Source organism: Heterodontus francisci, chromosome 7 (assembly GCF_036365525.1).
Source record: "Heterodontus francisci isolate sHetFra1 chromosome 7, sHetFra1.hap1, whole genome shotgun sequence".
In the NCBI taxonomy this organism is placed as follows: Eukaryota; Metazoa; Chordata; class Chondrichthyes; order Heterodontiformes; family Heterodontidae; genus Heterodontus; species Heterodontus francisci.
In genome coordinates this window covers 69209072-69224739 of record NC_090377.1, presented here as the reverse complement: position 1 = coordinate 69224739, position 15668 = coordinate 69209072, and the positions used below count along the sequence as shown (strand labels likewise).

Here is a 15668-nt window from a genome sequence, read left to right as displayed (position 1 = left end):
AGGAGTTAGATATCGCTCTTTGGTCTAAAGGGATCAAAGGGTATGGGGCAAAAGCGGGAACAGGTTACTGAGTTGGATGATCAGCCATAATGAATGGTGGAGCAGACTTGAAGGGCCAATTGGCCTACTCCTGTTCCTATTTTCTATGTTTCTATGTAATGAGAATTTCCATGCAACACCTTACTCACTCTGTGGTTGCCTCCCAATAGCATTCATTTGCTCATGTCCTCCAAGAGTAAGTAGAGAAAAGGAACAGTGACTAAAATGATACTGGCAATATCAGTAATAAGACATGTATGCAGATGAAACACCAGTTTTTCCAGCAGCCACCGATAAGACAGGCTATATTTTGAGCATAACTTTGCAGGAACCTACCTGGATGTATCAAAGGAAAGGAAGCTGAAATAGCAAAGAAGTTGTGGAAGCAAAGGTGAGAGACTAGGGAACCAGTGAAAAAAAAGACAGACTGAAAATACTGGTGTTATGAACAGGTGAGGAAGGTCAAACGGCTCCCCTCTTATCCCTCCTTGTTTGACTGCAACAGGTTTATTTCTTTTTTGAAGTGGATACACTTGCCATTGCAGTGTGTGTTTAACTGTGTACTTGCCAGATCATAAAAATACCAATCAGACAGGTTTTCTTGAGTTTAACAAAGAGGTTAGGCTTTATTGTACTTAAACCAATTGAAGTAAAATAATAAAATATGCTCCAACTTTCTCTCACGCACACACACAAAAATAGGTTACAGAGTGGGGAAGGATAGATAGGTCAAATTAGAGTCCAGAGAAATAAAAGGGGCATTCAATCGGTGGAGGTTGGTGACTCAGCTGGCTTCAGGCTGAATTCAGTAGTCGTGCGACTTTCCTCTGGTGGTCCTAAGGCTTCCAATTTGAAGATGTGGATGGCTGATTTGGTGGTTATCCTGGGAGGTAGTAATGTGGCTGATTTCCTTCAAGGAGTCTCTGTCTGCAGCAGAGGTATCCCTGAGTAGTCAGTCAGCAGGCAGGGTTCGAAGCTTACAAGGTGAATTGGAGAGAAAGGAAGGAGGGATCCCACTCTGGTCTTCCCTGTTCAGCATCTAGCTGCTTGTCTCGCTACTGCACAGAAAACACCAGCTTAAGCACACAGAAGGTGGGCCTGTCACATGACCATGACCCAGTGATTCAAGCATGGTGTGCATTCCCTCTTGTAACTTAATCAGTCCATGTCTTGGAATTTCCTTCTCACAGCAAGGATTTCATTGTTCAAGTGATTAGGTTTGAGTGGTTCGACTCTACCACTTCAATATTCAGGTAATGGTCTTGACACCTTGCTAATGGGAACAGGATAGGTAGTTCACTCAGATTGCCCAGGTCATTATCCTTGATGGGTCTGTGCAGACAGACCATCTCCATCTCAATGCATTGGAATGTGGAAAGTACAGTGATGCAAACTGGGGTGGCCATCTTTTGCTGCCAGCATCGAGTCACCTCTTTGAATTTTTAAAAAAACAGACATTAGGTTTCCAGCCAGTGGATTAAAAATCATCAATCGGCATTGCTAGTGTCATGAAAACGTGCTAAAAGAATCAACCTGGTAGCTGCCCAACAGAGCAGCACAAAGATAAAAACAGTGAACAGCCACGATGTGACTTTCCTTCTAATGATAAAATTGAGAGAATACTAAGAAAAGGATACATACTATCTCTATGTCTGGTGAGAAAACTAAACAGAATCAATTCTTACAAAACTCAAAATATTACAAGATGTAAGAAATAACATCAAGTGGCAAAAGAATTAAGAAGGATTCCTAAATCAAGCCATTTATCAGGGCGAAATCATTTAAAAATGAAGAATGCTGAACTTTGAGCCATAAAGGTTTGAAGATTCTTAAATTAAAGGGTACAATAATGTATTCATACCAATTCCATCAGGTAATGTTATATACAAAAATACACTTTGCCTAGCCAACCAAACACAGCTAGTAGAATAGTTCATTTTTATGATGAAAACCTAGTGTTTTACTGAGTAACTCAAAACAGAAGTCACAATTTTGAAATTCTCAACAATCTCTAATGTTCTTATTGACATGCGCATACCTTATATACTTCACTGAAGCCACCTCGTCCCAGTAAGTGTAGTAATAAATATCTATCATTCAATGTAGGATGATCTTTGAATCTAAAAAAAAAGATTAGTCTGGGTAAACAATCGGATATCAACCAAATATTCCAGAAACAATTAACTATTTTTTGTACAGGTGGACATGATGAAAGATGTTGACATAATCAAAGTTTTCAGATGGTTGAAACTAGATACTGTACACTGAACTATATACTCCTGATGTTTTGTTGAAGATAGCGCAAGATAAATTAACATATCCAGATATGATTAATCAAGTCAGCATTCTACTTCAAAAATTTAAAACTCCATCAGTTGAGTAGATTTTTTTGTTAGTTAGTCAAGTAGAATGGTAGCAACTGCTCTTTTGAAGTAAGAAAGTGCAATACTGCAGGATAGTAACAAAATTGATGTCAACAAGTAGAGGGCTGATGATGCAGTCAAGGGAAGAGGTGGGCTTCATTGATTGGAAAAGGGGTGATTTGTGGGAAAAGCTATGGAAAAGAGGTGGAGTGGAGGGACAATTTGGAAGAAGGAACTAGGTGCAGAAGTAGAGACACAAGTGGGATTCCCTCAGTTTCAGAAACAAAGTTAGTAATACATTTCTTGCATTTAAACTGTGAGGAGCAAACAGGGTGAGCAATGAGGAGAGATGGAGGAGATTGGAGCTTCTTCCACTCAACAAAATCATTTTGGAGCACTGGGCAGATTTAGCCAGGGAGAAGAAATAGTAGTAAATATTTAGATGTTCAAGCTATATCTGGCAATGAACTTCCAGGTTAGACATGCACCAGGTACATTTAAGATTATAGTTTGTGATTTGAGGCCACTGAGCTGGCGCTTGTAAAAGAGACACACTAGGGTGATTAACTGTCTGGAATTGAGGCAGTTCAGGAGGAATCAATGGAGGTTTCAATATTTTGCAAGCAGAGGACCAAAAAAGGGGAAAATTGGGAGTTCAAGAGAGTTCTGTTAAGGGAGTTGGAGGTAATTTATTTTTAAGAGCAAAAAATGACGGTAGTGGAGTTTGGTCTGTCACTGTCATGTGTATACGGAGGCAAATGAGAAAGTGATCCAAGAGGTCTATCAGAAATGGAGATCTCAAGGCCACAAGTGAAAGGCATGGCAATGTGCATAGCAAGGACAGTAAATGTGGAGGGTGAATAATGTTGAATCGTAAAGTCAGACCAGCAATCTGAATCGAGATGAATTAATCTTCTACAATGGATTTTCATTCTTTGCTTAGGAATAATAAAAACAAGGTTTAAAAGAATGGTTTTATCCAAAAACGCATATATAATTTGATCTCGTGTTTATGGGATTGACTTCGTATGATTTGATGGGCTGTCTACTGAAGAGGTTTGCTACATGTATACCAGAAAATTTTAAAAACTTTAGAAAGTAGCATTGTTCACCAATACACCCTCGCAAAAGAGCAGTAACAGAGGATATTTGGGAAATTTGCAAAGCATTGCAAAATGTTACTACAAGGATATAGTCACGAAAATCATAAAAATACAAATTAGTGCAAATTTTCAAGATTTCGATCCAAAATTTAGAAAACGTACTTAGAAGTAGCCATTCAAATGATCTATTATACATCTTTTGATCCAACCAGAAGGTTGCCAATAAAGAGGACTAAGTGCCCCTTTTCGAAGGGACAGCACCAATACTCTAACAAAAAACGAAATGAGCTATTATAAATGATGATTCAACAATCAGGTCTATCATTTCTCAATTATATAAGTTTGTCATTTAACTAAGGTAAGAATATTGTGAAATTTTAATAAGATTTGTACTCTATTGATTCTGTAATGGGCAGGGGGTTGGGTGGGGTTGGGGTGTAGCCAACTGAGTCAGTGTAAAATTAATAACTTCCTTAAAGTCAAGAATGACATATCTTTATTCATTCAGTTTTAATTCCTGAGACTTCAAAGTTATTATTTCTGCCTTTTGATTTTGGTTGGTTAGTTTACAGGCGTATTAACAGAAAGCCAGATCCCATCATATGCATTTTCCATAGTAAAGCAGATAGTAAATATGACTGATGCATGGATAGTTTCCAGTTAGGATTTTCAAAAGTAATCTGGAACATAATGAAAAGTTAATAACAAAACTTGGGAAAATTTGGTGAAGCATTGGAGGTACGGAGTGAAGTGATAATTGACACATAGTAATTTGGAAGTACAGAAAGTTCTTCAGTCATTTTAAATAGGTAACCACCATTTCTTTTAAAATTATGAGGACAAACTCTGATAGAATGCAACATTCATGAACACTTCAATTTTTAAATGTGGCCTCTTAAGAAACGTCTAGAAAGGTATTCTGTCAAGTTTGGCGAAAATCAGGGAGAACATTTTCACATTTTTTTTGAGGTGACAAACTGAAGTTTAAGAATAGACAAAAAGCGAACCTGGTGTCGGACAAGAAAGCAAACTTTGGTCAAAACAAAGTTATTATTCTTGATTGCCAGGATTTGCAAGTGCAAAAATTAATCAGCAAGTCCATGGGTATTTGCAAAAACAAAAGCTGGATTAATGTTTCAGGTCAGTACCTTGAATTGGAAACTGAAAGACAGGAGTTAAAGGAACCAAACAAAAGCCTTGGTTTGTGTGGTGGTGGGAGAACAGGTGGAAGTTGGTTACATTTTGGGGTTTTTAAGTTTAGATATTTCTCTCAGGTTTAATTTCTCAGACCATTCCTGTAGGAGGGCCCTCACACCCTATAGACAGAAGTGTGCCTTTACATGCCCAATATCTAGGTAATTTGTAAGGATCGTAGGGGCTGAACTATAAGATCTTTTTTACAATATTTTGCCTTAACGGTTAAATTGTCTTCACATGGATTTTGCTTGACCTCAGAAGCTGGAAGAATAAACCCTTCACGAAACAGTGGTTTGCACTACAAACAGATTTATTCAACAATAAATGGTTATGTGAACAGTAACGTGACACATTAAGTTTACTGTAATTATAGTTTTAACTATCCTTATTTGGAAGGAGAAAACAAGCACACATCTCTATTGCATTAAATTGCAATGTTACCAGGACCAGAAACCAAAGGGATGAATTTTCAGGGCTCCCAAAGTCAGGAATGGAGACAGGGGGCCCCGAAAATACTGGTATAGGGAAGCATGTCAATTTCAAGGCACTGATCCTGGCGCTGGCAATAATCACCAGGGCAGGGATAGAGCGGGACAGGAATCCTGCTCTCCTCCCCATTGACACCAGTGAAATTTGCTCAAAAGCTCGTTTACAGCTTATTGAAGGGGGAAGGTGCAATATTTAAAGTGGCGAATTGGTTTTGTCAGTTTCTGAACAGTTATGGGGAGGCAGGTGGACAGTGGGGAGCCAGTCATGGCTGTCCCAGGGTATCACCCATAAGACAGTCAGCAGGGCAAAGGGGGGGCTGGGCACTTGGTAAGCAGGTGCCCTTGGCGCTGCACAGGTGGTAGGGAGAGTGGGCACTCTGCGTCAGAGCTCTGAAAAGGGTTGGAACCCCCATGGCATTCCGGGGACGGGAAAGAAGAGCAGGCGGCAAGGTTGTCAGGGACAACGGGATGTCCACCTGCCCAGAAGGAAAGCTGCAGCTGGCAATGGGGGCACAAGTGTCAGATTTTGGGCCCAGTGGCGATGAGGAGCAACACCCTTTGCAGGAAGGGCAGAACCCTGGGCAGCATGAGCGCACGGGAGAGGAAAGGACAGGAACAGGAGGATCGACCACCCAAGATGGAGCTACCTGGAGATGACTGACAACCAGTGCTGATGTGGTCTGCGTCTCTCCAGGCAGATGGTCATGTGCCCTTATCACTGAAAACTTTACAGCTCACAGCACTGGTCACCATGCCTAGCCAGTGGCTGCCAAAGTCACTGTGATCTTGGAACTTCATTTCTGGTTCCTTCCAAGAATCAGCTACAAACCTTAATGTCATTTCAAAAGCAGCTGCATACCACTGCATCTCGCTGGTCACTGATGCCAAGATGCAAGAGCAGGACAGCACATTCATTTAATGACATACACAGCCTCACAGGGACAGAGAATGTTGGGTTTCACCTCCACTGCTGGATTCTGACCCAGAAACAGTACCAGCTCCTCTTTCCCGCCTCCGCAATGCAAATTCAGCCAAAAATATCTATTCTGGGATTATGGATATTCGGACAAACTGGGCCATTAACTTTGGATGGACCTGAATTTTAAACCCAATATATACTATGATGCATGATATGAGCAATTTGAAACATGATATTATGGCAAGTGCTGGCTCCCAAACCTTTCCACCACTGGGGGTTGGCCTCAGTGCATGTCTGGTTCTGTTGCAGGCTAATTGATAGAGATCGTCAGCCATGATTCCTCAACCATTCCATTATTGTTGGATCATGCAACTACTGGAATGGTCAAAGGCAAACTAGATGGACCTTGGTATTTTTTCATCCAGCATTTCCTATGTTCCTTCGGATAAAATGCTTAATTTTTGTCACGGGAGGAACAGCGATAATGGGCTAAATGTTCACAAAAGTTTTTTTTTTAAACAAAGCTAGACAGAGGTGAAAACTGATTGATAATGTGCAAGGAGAATCTTAGTGAGACATTAAAACCAAAAGGCATGAAAATAGCCTAGAAAAAAAGAGCAAATGCTAGAAATCCAAAATAAGAAACTTAATTCTAGTATCTGTTTTATTTCAGATTTCCAGCTTCATTAATCTTATTATTTCCATTGTTTGACTTACTGCTGCTTCTTTTCCTGGAATGTCAGTCTTAAAGTCCTATTGCTCTCCAGCATAAAATCTCATTTGTCTCTCTTATCCTGTTCACCATCTCTGTTGCCCTTCACCATTTTTGTTTAAAACTATTTGCCAAAATCTATTTTCACGACTGTATCCCTTTCCTCAGCACCTGCCTCCAGCTTTGACTTATTCCATGTGGATTCCAGCTGAAGTTTCGTCCTTCCTCTTTCAGATCCATTTGTGATCACCAGCCTGGAAATTTTATTTACCTTTCAGCATTTCACACAATACACTCTCTCTCTTGTCCCATGTGTCATACATTAGCCCTCTCTCTCTTCAGCAGTATTGTTATTCGCGGTTAATTTTGCAGCATCCTTGCCTCTATGTCAGATATTAAACCAAGGCTCGTTTGCCCTACCATGTCATCATTTCAAGAGCAGGAGATGAATTCTCCCCAGTATTCTGGCCAATATTTGTCCCTCAACCATACTAAAATGGATTATCTGTTATTTGATTATCACATTGCTGTATGTTGGAGCATGAGTTGGCAGCTGTGTTTCCTACATTACAACAGTTCAAAAGTACTTCATTGGCTGTAAAGCATCAGGGATGTGCTGAGGCCATGAATGGCACTGCATAAATGCAAGTACTTTCTTTCTATTGGCTGAATCAATGTTGTCATTCTCCTGGTTTTCAGTTCTGCATCATCCTTTGCCTCATCTGTTGCTTTACCAAAATTTGTTTTTCTTCCCATCAGGCAGCAAGGACTGGAAGGACAAATAATTCTCCAATGCCAAGTAATTACTGATTCCTAATGGTCCTCATTTTCTTGAAACCCCATTTAAACTCACTTGTTTACCAAGCCTTCCAACTTCCCCTTTTGTAATGCTAAATGATGTGTCCTCAGCAAAGGCCATAAGCCTCATACCTGTATGACCACATGATGCTGAGCTCTTCTTCTGTTACTTTGCTTCCATGCTTATTTTTTATTTGGCCGGGTCCACCTCCTGAATCTGACACCTTCTCCTATCTTTAGCCCTTTTGATCCCGTGGATAAAATTAATGCTCACCTTGAACGACATACCTTAATTAAAGACAGTCAACATAGGCACGTAAAAGGCAAACCTTGTCTGATGAATCTAAAAATTCTTTGTGAAAATAACACTGTACATTAATAAGGGAAATGCAGAGGATCTTCTATATGGATGTTCAAAAGGCACCATAAGGAGGTTGTTGATGCAATTAACACATTATAAATAGGAACATGGCAGCAAGGATCAGAAGTTAGTTAAAAATGGCTGAACGTTACAGTAGTTAATGAATGCTTGTTCAGACCAGAGATAGAAAAAGTAGTGTTCCTCAGGGCCCAGCATTGGGATCACTGTTCTTCATATAAATATGGATTTTGCTATTTGCTGTACTGTATTAAAATCTGCATACAGCACAAGAGAGCAAAGTTAACTGAAGACAAGTGACTTCAGAAGGACAAAGACAGATAAGCAAACTGGACAGATAAATTTCATAAATGTGAAGTGATGCATTTTGGGAGGAAAAACAAGGAAAGAACATATATACTAGGTGGTAAAATTTTAAAAAGGAATAGCAACTAATAGGCACAAATTCACAGATCTTTAAAAGTGAGAAGACAATTTGGATAGCCGTAAAAAAAAAAAAAGAGCTTCTGGAATCCTAGGTTTTATAAATAAAGGCACACACAACAAAAAACAAAGAGGCAATCTTAAACCTATATAACTCCTTGACCAGTCGAGAGTCTTTACTCTAGGAAAAATGTCGAGGCCATGGAAAAAGTGCAGAAGCGACTCACCAAAATAACACCAATTATGAGAAATTTTACTTGAGGTGGCTAGAAAAATTGGCCCTCTTCATTTGAACGAAGATGATTAAGAGAGCTGATATGTATTCAAATTTATGATGGGATTTTGAAAAGGTTCATAGGGATAAACTACTCCCATTGGTTAGTAAGTTGGTAACTAGCGAGCATAAAGCAGCATTTGTGGAGAGAGAAACAAGGTTACCATTTCAGGTCAATAGCCTTTCATCAGAACTGGAAAAAGTTAGAATTGTAAAAGTTTTTAAAGAAGTACAGAGGCAGGGAAAGGGCAGAAGCAAGAAAAAAGGAAATGTCTGTGATATTGTGGAAGGCAGGAGAGATTAAATGACAAGAGGGATGATAGTGTAAGGCAAAAGGGGATGGTATTGGGACAAGTTGAAAAAAAGGTCTAGAGGAGGTACAAATGGGAAAAGCATAATCATTGCTAACAGCTGTTATCTGAAAATAATGGGGGCAGTGGTTATGATCTGAAATTGCTGAACTCAATGTTGAGTCCAGAAAGCTGTCAAGTGCTTAATCGAAAAATGAGGTGTTGTCACTTTAGCTTGCACCGAACTCCAATGGAACAGTACGGGAGGCGGAGGACAGAGAGGCTGGAATGGAACAGAAAATTAAAATCACAGGCGACTGGAAGCTCTGTTCAGTCCACAAGCGTGACCCTGAGAGGTTCTGCAAGGCATGCATACACTAAACGTTTGGCCTGCTGGTTGTGAGCAGCAAATACAGGATACTGAAGTGAAAGTACAAGTAAATTGCTGTTTCACCTGGAAGGAATGGGACTCTGTAGAGTGGGATGAGGAGGGTGTTGGGGATGTTTAAAAAGACCCAGGATGCTGCAGCAGGAATGGTCCTTTTGGAATGCTTGGGGAATGGGGGTGAATAAAGAGAGATGTGTTTGATGGTGGCATCATATTGAAGGATGATCCATTGAATGTGGAGGCTGGTGGGGTGGAAGAAGAGGACAAGGGGAACCCTAATGTGGTTCTGGGAAGAAGTGCGGGAAATTGGATAGCCATGGTCAAGGGCCCTTGTCAGCCATGGTGGAGGGGCATCCTCGGTTGAGAAAAAGGAAGACAGATTGGAAAAACTGATACGGAAGATGGCGTCAGAACTGATATGATAGAGAAGGAGAAACTGGGAAAATAGAAAAGATCCGTATCATCTGTTCCAACAATACCACTTTCCATACCAGTGCTTCCAATGTTTTCCTATGGAGATGTAACACCTGCAGTTTTACTACCTCCCTTCCCACTGTCCAACGCCCCAAACACTCCTTGCATATGAAAAAGCGATTTACCAGCATTTATTTCAATTTAGTGTATTATACTCACTGATCACAACGCAGATTGGGTGACCACTTTGTTCAGTCGCAAGCATGACCCTGAGCTATCGCCTATCATTTTAATTCTCTGCCCTGCTCCCACTCCAACCTCCCTATCCTTGACCCCTAAACACTTCCAATGAAATGCAATGCAAGCTTGAGGAAAAGCACCTCCTCTTTTGATTTTCACAGCCTTCCAGACTCAATATTGAGTTCAACAATTTCCAATCATAACCACTGCCCACATTTTTTTTTCCTGGACAGTAGCTATTGGCAATGATTCTGCTATTCCCATTTACACCTCCTCTAGACCCATCATTTACTTAACTTATCCCATTACCAACCTCATTTTGTCTTGCACCATCATACCTTTTAGCATTTAATCTTTCCTGCCTTCCACCCCATTAAAGACCTTTCTTTTTGTTCTTTTCTCCCCTCTGCCCTTCCCCTGCTGCTATTTGCTTAAAACTTGTTATATCTCTAACATTTTCCAGTTCTGAACAAATATCAACCTGAAATGTTAACACTCTCTCTCTCTCCACAGATGCTGCCAGACGTTGCAGTGACCCTCCCCTCCAAGTGCTGCGGCTGCCAGCTCGATCGAAGTGGCCTCCCAGCAGCAGGCTGGGGGCTCCATGATCCAATGACAGGGCCGCGCGGATAAAAGACTGCAGTCCGCGAAGAGGCCTGCGGAGGTGGTTTCCCCTCCATCCTGGCGTCCCCACCAGCTTCTGGAGTCTTCAGTGCAGCCCAGTAAGGGCATCTCCACATTGAGGCGCCCTTGTGGTCCCCGATCTGCCTCTCTAGGTGCAGCTGCCATGGCTTCAGAGCTGCTGGCCCTCCGAATAATTCTGCCATCCTTAATACGATGATGTGGAGGCGGCCATTGGAAAATTGCACCACTGATCTCGCAGGCTCAGGGTCCTCATTTGGTCCCAACAGCAGGGTCCCAAAGCACATGGGAAAATCCAGCCCATTTATTTTAAGCAGAGGACTGAAAGAATTGCCCTAGTTCAAACAGAAAGTGATGGTAACAAAGTAACTTTCAAAAGGGAAGTGGATAAATATTTGAAAAAGAATTTTTTTAAAAATGTGAAATTCTATTTTTTCCCTCTCTGATCTCTTGCCTTCTCTCAAACTTTTCACTGAGAACTGCCACTGCGATAATAAGCGGTCTGTGTTTGTCCACTCTCTATCACTCTGATCTATCTTCTTCTGAACTTATAGCTCTCCATTTTTTCAATTCCAACCTACACTATCAAACTTGCTGACAAGCAGGTACTGTTGGCATATGACAGATTGCCGTCTACCTGGTTGAGATCCACTACTAATTATCTGACACTTCCTCTTATTCCTGTGGAACATGACCCATTAAACCATAGTCTCCCAGGCTGTCATCTTAACTATTCAGGAGATGTTTTCTCTAACCATCTTCAATCTTGCAATTTCCCAACACTCAACAGCCTGTTTCTAACTCCTCTCCAAGATACACAAATGCTGGTTTAGCTTACTCCTGTTAACACATTTAGTCCCCTCATATTTTGACTATTTATCAACATTCATAACTCTACGGATGCCCTCGACCACACTGGCAATTTCAATGTTTGTGATCCCAGTTGTTTCTTTTACCATGACGTACCACTTCCTTTCCAACCCTTACTAGCATGGTCTCTGAGCTCTCTGTTTCTACTTTGAACACCACAACCAGCCCCCATCCAGCATTACCCTCTTCTGTTTGGCTCAATTTATTCTTGCCGAGAAATTCCCTTTAACCCCACTCACTTCCTCTAAATAAAAGTGGGAAGCCCTCATAGTTACTGCTATGCCTGCCTTTTTGGAAGGTATATGGGACACTATATTCCAATCCTACAAAGGCCCTTTCCCTGACCTTCTCTGTTGCAGTGACTGTGTTACTGCTGCTTATACTCACAATTAGATCTCGAGAATTTCAGTGCTTACGTTTTCAATTTTCAACTATCTGTCACCTTCAGGTGGTCTCTCTCTAACTGTCCTTCCAGGCATTCTCGATCTCTTTTTCTGGCAATGATCTCTCCACAGACTTTACAAACTCAGATGTCTGCAACTACCTGGATTATGCATCTTTCCAGACTGCTGCTTTGAAAGCCTCTATCCATTTCTCGGTTTTTCCGTATCATTGTCACCACTGTGGTCACATTCCAATTTCTGAAATGTCACTTGTTTCACAGCTGAGTCCTCCCTTCAGATAGGGCTCTTGACAGAGTCTACCTCATTTTCCATCTTTGTTCTCATACCTTCTGAGATGATGGCAGGGTATCCTTTGTCCTCACCTTTCATCCTACTAGACTGCTTTTTCATCAGATCATCTTTCACCATTTACAAAAGCACATATTTCCTCCAGCATCACACTTCTCCCAATCCACGGTGGGAGTTGCAACAAGATTGCATGGGTAGACCTTGCATCGGAACAATGCTCTGGCAGGATTTCTACATCTGTGCTCGCCTGTCTTTCCTATTTGAGTGCGGTTGAATCTGCTGGATTACTAGCACTTCCATTATTTTAGTTTAAAGCAGTTGCAGTTATCTTTTGCTTGATAGGTACCTTCCTTCTTTTAATGCCTTTCTTGAACTCATCCACCAGTTTTCATCTCTTCAGCATTTAAAAAGAAAAACAAATTATCTTTCTTCCTTTCCCCTCCCCTCACCTTCCTTTTCTCTATTCAGTTCCGTTCCAATGAACCGTTTGCTTATCTTCCAGTTCTGAAAGTGGCTCCACACCCAAAATGTTTTTACTTTACAGATGCTGATAGACCTACTGTAGAACTTGAGTTCATTTTTTTCACATTAGCTAAAATTTAAGTATTTTGAAGCTATTTAAATGACTACTATTTTGGGCTTGTGTGATTAAACACTCATGTTAGAGGAAAAATCTGCAAGTTTTTTTGTTTGTGGTGGGGGGGAGGGGGGCGGGGGGCGGGGGAAGAAAGAATATTTTTTCTATTGAAATACATGCAAAAAACTAAGTATTAGCCTTGGCTGTTGTCAGAATGCTGTGGTTTTAAACCCCACTTCATGACCTGACCACGTAATCTAGGTTGACCATTTAGTGCAATTCCAAAGCAATGCTGCACTGCCAGAAGTGCCACCTTTTGAATGAGACATTAAACACAGATCAAATATTTGTAACCTTCAGGTGGACATTCAAGATCCTATGGCACTGTGAAGTAGTACAGGGGAGTTCTCCCAGTGTCTTCGCCAACTTTTATCCTTCAAACAATATCGCTAAATATCCGATCATCTATTTTACTGCTGTGTGCAAACTTTTCCTACATTACAAATAGCAACTACACTTCAAAAAATACTTCATTGACTGAAGTGCTTTGGAACATCCCGAGGTTGCGAAAAGTACATGAATCAAGAAAATTATTTAACATTTATTAACGTACTGTGAACTGTCTTCGTTATTTATTCTTTTAAGTTCACGTATGTGCAGATTTCGTACTCTCTCCAGGCGTTCAAGCTCTGCTTGAATTTCAGCTTCTTCCTGTTTACACCAAAGGGAAATAAATTTGAACATTGTTCAACTACTCAGTCATTCACACAACCAGCTTTCTTCTAGGCCATGTACCCACTACAGACGAGAATTTAAATTCATGAACAATTAACCAGCATCATGAATGAAATGCCAGCATAACTGGTACCAAAATGAATTACGACCCCATCACCGCTTATATGTATTTTCAAAAACAATTTGATAAAAGACCACACAAGAGACTAGTAGCTACTGTAATAGCTCCATAGCTTTAAGAATACGCTCACAAACCCACATGGACTGCAGCAGTTCAAGATGGTGGCTCACCAGCACCTTCTCAAGGGCAATTAGGGATGGGCAATAAATGCTGGCCTTGCCAGCAATGCTCACATCCCATGAACAATTTTTTTTTTATATAAAAAAAAGGACAGACCTGGTTAAAAAACTGACTGATTGGAAGGAGACCGAGAATAGGGATAATGGACAGATACTTTAATTGGTAGGATATCACTAGTGATGTCCTTCAAGGAATTGCACTGCGGCTTCAACTATTCACTGTATTCATTAACAATTTAGATGATGGGATAGAAAGCCACATACCAAATTAGCGAATACAATAGGCGGTATTGTAAGCAGGGTAGATGGAAGTGTAAAATTATAAAGAGATACTGATAGATTAAGTAAATGGACAAAATTGTGGCAAATGGATTACGATGTGGTCATCCACTTTGGATTTAAAAGGATAGAACTGGATACTTTCCAAATGCTGAAAGCTAGAAACAGTGGTGGTCCAAAGAGACTTGGGGGTCCAGGTACACAGATCATTAAAATGGCATGAAGAGGTCCAGAAAATGAGTCCTAAAGGCTTAATGGATCATGGCCTGATGGCCTTTGTATCGAGAAGAATGAAATACAGAGGGGTAGAAGTCTCGCTTCAGCTCCACAAAGTTCTGGTTAGACCACACCTGGAGTACTGAAGCAGTTCTGGCACTACTCCTTAATAAAGATATATTGGCCTTGGAGGGAGTGCAGCAAAGAGTTACTAGAATGATACCTGGACTCCAAGTGTTAAGCTATGAGGAGAGATTAAACAAACTAGAGTTTCATTCCCTGGAATTTAGAAGGTTAAGGAGTAATTTGATCAAAGCATTCAAGATATTAATGGGGAAGAGAGAAGGTAGATCGGCAGAAACTATTTCTGCTAGTTGGGGAGTCGGAGTCTAAGTCTATGGGGCATAATCTAAAAATTAGAGTCAGACTTTTCAGGAGTGAAAGTAGGAAACATATCTTCACGTAAAAGGTTATAGAAATTTGGAACTCTCCTCCACAAATGACAATTAGTGCTAGATCACTAATTTTACAACTGAGTTTGATAGATTTTTGTTAACCAAAGGTATAAAGGGAAATGGGCAAATGTGGGCATATGGAGTTAGGTCACAGTTCAGTCATCATCTCATTGAATGGTGGAACAGGCTCAAGGAGCTAAATGGCCTTTTCCTGTTCCTATGGGAGAGGAGAAAGCAAAGAATAGGAGTGAAAACAAATTGCTCAGCCTGTAACGATGTAGTTAAGCGGCAAGTTCAAGTAGGGGCTGCTGTTATCTGCTACACACATTAGGTAACAAGAAGGGTCGATGAGGGTAGTGCATTTGATGTAGTCTATATGGATTTTACCAAGGTTTTTGATAAGGTCCCACATGGAAGACAGACAAAAGTCCACGGGATCCAAGGCAAAGTGGCAAGTTGGATCCAAAATTGGTTCAGAGGCAGGAAGCAAACAGTAATGGTTGATGGGTGTTTTTGTGACTGGAAGGCCGTTTCCAGTGGAGTTCCGCAGAGGTCAGTACCATGTCTGAAGAAGGGTCACTGACTTGAAACGTTAACTCTGCTTCTCTCTCCACAGATGCTGCCAGACCTGCTGAGTATTTCCAGCATTTCATGTTTTTATTTCAGTACTAGGTCCCTTGCTTTTTGTGGTATATATCGATGATTTGGACTTGAATGTAAGGGGCATGATTAAGAAGTTTGCAGATGATACAAAAATTGGCTGTGTGGTTGATAATGAAGAAGAAAGCTGTAGACTGTAGGAAGATGTCAATGGACTAGTCAGGTGGGCGGAACAGTGGCAAATGGAGTTCAATCTGGAGAAGTGCGAGGTAATG

The 15668-nt window shown here is 40.8% G+C and overlaps 1 protein-coding gene across 4 annotated transcripts in view; it reads right to left on the bottom strand.

Annotated features, from left to right (window-relative positions):
* LOC137372038 (serine/threonine-protein kinase tousled-like 1) overlaps nucleotides 1–15668 on the bottom strand; it is a 250014-nt gene that overhangs the window by 53382 nt on the left and 180964 nt on the right. For all 4 annotated transcript variants that reach the window (XM_068035354.1, XM_068035355.1, XM_068035357.1 and 1 more), the window contains 2 exons: nucleotides 13422–13519; nucleotides 2078–2159 (listed from right to left, as the gene is read on the bottom strand). In XM_068035354.1, coding sequence (XP_067891455.1) covers nucleotides 2078–2159; nucleotides 13422–13519 — 180 coding nt within the window. The remainder of the gene's footprint in view (nucleotides 1–2077; nucleotides 2160–13421; nucleotides 13520–15668) is intronic.